At 44.2% G+C, this 3,415-nt stretch overlaps 1 protein-coding gene across 1 annotated transcript; it reads left to right on the forward strand.

Annotated features, from left to right (window-relative positions):
• The first annotated feature begins 503 nt into the window (after nt 1-503).
• On the forward strand, nt 504-1,631 carry LOC149227857 (uncharacterized). Its single transcript, XM_089380607.1, has 2 exons — nt 504-826; nt 929-1,631. The coding sequence occupies exons 1-2, from the start codon at nt 504-506 to the stop codon at nt 1,629-1,631; spliced, it is 1,026 nt and encodes a 341-aa protein (XP_089236733.1).
• The last annotated feature ends 1,784 nt before the right edge of the window (nt 1,632-3,415 follow it).

Below are 3,415 nucleotides of genomic sequence, written 5' to 3' on the forward strand. Positions count from 1 at the left end.
CTGGATCCCCCACACCCCTACAATCTCCGATCAAGAATTCCATTTGGGATTTCCCTACCCCTCCTGGGTCTAGGACTCATTCCCTCAAACTCCTCAACTAGGCCATCTCGAGGTCGCAAATCATACCTCACCCACGCTATCCTTCGTGCAGGGGCTGAGGTCCTCTCAGGTAGACAATCATCTATTGATTGATTTCTTAGAGCAAAGTCAATCCCTGCAATGGTTCCCCCATGAAATGCCTCTCCTTCAATTGTAGGGGTATGGCTAGTTCCCCCAAAAATCTAGCCCTTCGCAGACTTTTCTCTGTGGAACTGGTTGACATTATACTACTTCAAGAAACCCTAGGGGAAGCCCTGCATGTCTCTAATTCACTACAGTCCATTTGCCCTGGATGGATTTTCACTGCTCTTGATGCCACAGGACGTTCGGGGGGTCTGGCTATTGGATATAACCCCCGCTCTATAAAATCCTTAGCAACCTAGGGAGGCAAGGGTTATATGGGCATGGATCTCTACTCTGCTGATTTGGGCATGGAGCTCAGGGTCATGAATGTTTATGGGCCTTGCCATGGAAGAGAGGCCTTTTGGCAACACCTCCTTAATCTATCTCTGTCCTCGATCGACAATCTCATTTTAGGAGGGGATCTCAATTTCTCTATTGGATACAGCGAGTCATGGGGCTCTGCTGCTCAGGTTGATCCTCTCTCAGAAGTTATGGAAACCCTTCTGGATCAGGCACAACTTATTGATGTGCCTATGATAAAGCCCCTGCCTACTTGGAGGAATAGAAGAATTGGGGAGGCAACACTAGCTAGGAGACTTGACAGGTTTGTCATAAAGACCCATCTACTCTAGCTACTATCTCATTATAGGCAATGGGTTGGATCAGGTGGAATTTCTTATGATTCTCCCATCTACTTGGAAATCAGTGGTCCTCCCATCAAACCTCGGGCTCCCTTCAAGTTCAATCCTGTGTGGTTTCAGGACCCGGGTTATATTGATATGGTGAAGTATCATTGGGCACATAATCCACCCCCTCAACAACACTCTAAGGCGAAAGTCTTCTGCCAAAAGCTTCTACTACTTAAGAAGCTCACCATCAAGTGGGCCAAAGAAAAAAATCAGAAGGATAACCAAACCCTCACTTCTGTGGAAGCTGACCTTGCTGGCCTCAATGATGACAATAATAGGGGTTATATAATTCTTGAATACAAAGCCCACTTGATTGACCTGGAGAACAAACGAGCAAAGATCTTAAAGGAACAAGAGGAAACATGGAGGCTAAAGAGTCAAGCCATTTGGCTCAAAGCCGGAGATGACAACTCTAAGTATTTTCAAAATTTCGCCAAAGGAAGGAAAGCTGCCAACACTATCTGGCAATTGCCCACTCCGGAGGGAGACACTGCTCATACTTTCCACCAGCTCTCACAGATGGGCATTGCACATTTTCAACACCTCTTCAACGAACCTCACAGATGTAATTTGGCAGAGATCATTTGTGTTGCAGGGCATTTCCCTCATTTTGTAGACCAAGATTCTGTAAAAGAGATCTCAGCCCCTGTCTCTCTTGAAGAACTGGAAGGAACACTCAAGTGGTTCCAAAAGGACAAGAGCCCTGGGCCGGATGGATGACCTGTTGAATTTTATCTTGCTTTCTGGAAATGACCTCCTCAGCGTAGTAGAAGAGTGCAGAATGTCTGGTAGAATGTATGAGGCCATTAACACCACATTCATAGCCCTCATTCCAAAATCTGACTCCTCGAGCTCCTTCAATGATTTTCAGCCTATATCCCTCTGCAATACTCTTTACAAAATCATAGCCAACCGGCCTCACCCCATCCTATCCCATTAGATCTCCCCTGAATAGTTTGCTTTTCTCCATAAAAGGTAGATTCATGAAGCCATTGGGACAGGACAAGAAGCCATCCATTCCTTTAAATCAAAAGCCCTAAAATGCATCATCCTCAAGATTGACCTTGCAAAAGCTTTTGATCGTGTATCATGGCTCTACATTAAGATGATTCTCATTCACTTAGGCTTTCCTATTGAATTCATCAACTAGATCATTTGTTGTATCAACTCAGCCACCTATATGTTATAGACATTTTTGTGCCTAACAGCATGGAGCATGAAATGTCGATAATCCAAGGGATCCAAAGTCCCTAAACATGTTGTTCTTGCCCTTAGAGGAACAAGGTCTGCAAACCACAGCACTGAAAATCAGTTCTCCACCTGAAAACACTCAAAAATAGGCTATTTCTGGATCATGTCAGCTGCTCCACTGAGCATCTGCGCTGAATGTCAACTGCTCCTCCTTGTACCTGCGCTGAAGGTCAAAATCAATGAAGGCTACCTGCGCTGGGCGAGATTGGCCAAGTGGCACAGTCATTCTGCAAGGTGTCAACTGCCCGGGAAGCTTCCAAACTGACACTTGGTTCAAGGAATTCGCCCTATGATGAGTAAGAGGGTCTTGATCTCCAAGTGGAAGCAAGATTCTCCAAGTGGACTCAAGAACTAAAGATTAACTAAAGTGGGAGAGGACACTAGTCAACTTTATGCCAGCCTCAAGCTGACTCATCCTTTCTCCAAATCTCCTATATATAGAGCTCTCTCATGAGGTCTAGGGAGGCTAGAATTTTCTGCAAGTAAGGAAGTGCTGTTGGTTTGTGTATAGAGCTATTGGGTGTTTTGCTTGAAGGAGGTGAAGAGGAGATTTATTTCAGCTGGGAGGTGTTGCTGGATTGGGCCCATTGTGGTTGTAACTCTCTCAGAACTTTACTTCTATTATCAATAAAGTATTTGAGGTTCTTCTATATGCATGTGTCTTTATGATGAATAGATGCTTGTATATTTGATTTATGCTAATCCTATAATCGATTATGGATGTATGCTTCTTGTAGTTTCCTCTTCTTGTGCTTTTACAGGATCTGTGTGTAGCTGGGCCGGTGAAAGGGCAAGGAGCTAGGAGCAAGCAGCAAGGAGTGAAGACTGGATCGACTATTAGCACAAGATAACGGTTAGTAGATCATCCTTTTCTTCCCTCTCTCATCTCATAAAGAAGAAACTTTGAATAGCTTTGCATTCAGTTGTTGCTGAAGTACTATCACCTTCAGAGTGGGATAGAGGCATTCTGCATTAGATACTTTTCCCCCCAACAAATTGGCGACTCCACTGGGGATCGTATCTTGTTGGTTGTTTGTGGTTTTTTGCTATTCATTTCATAAACAAAGGGAGTACCGAATCGAACTGTGTTTGAATCCATCAAACACAAAGTAGAGGGCAGCTACTCTAGCTCAGTTTCTGGGCAAGTTTATGATTTGAAGAGCTGATCCACAAGGACTCTAATAAGCTCTTAGTGATAGCTTTTCATCCTCCTTTACATCCCTTAGTGTGTCCTTGACTGATAGCTTCTGATT

The sequence above is a fragment of the Pinus tabuliformis genome, chromosome J (assembly GCF_031772625.1).
Source record: "Pinus tabuliformis cultivar Carrire ecotype Pingquan chromosome J, CPIR1, whole genome shotgun sequence".
NCBI lineage: Eukaryota > Viridiplantae > Streptophyta > Pinopsida > Pinales > Pinaceae > Pinus > Pinus tabuliformis.

Coding starts and splice junctions, on each gene's coding strand:
- LOC149227857 (XM_089380607.1), top strand. CDS start 504: ATGGATCTCTACTCTGCTGATTTGGGCATGGAGCTCAGGGTCATGAAT. Junction 827..928: donor CTAGCTAGGAGACTTGACAG/GTTTGTCATAAA, acceptor CTTGGAAATCAG/TGGTCCTCCCATCAAACCTC.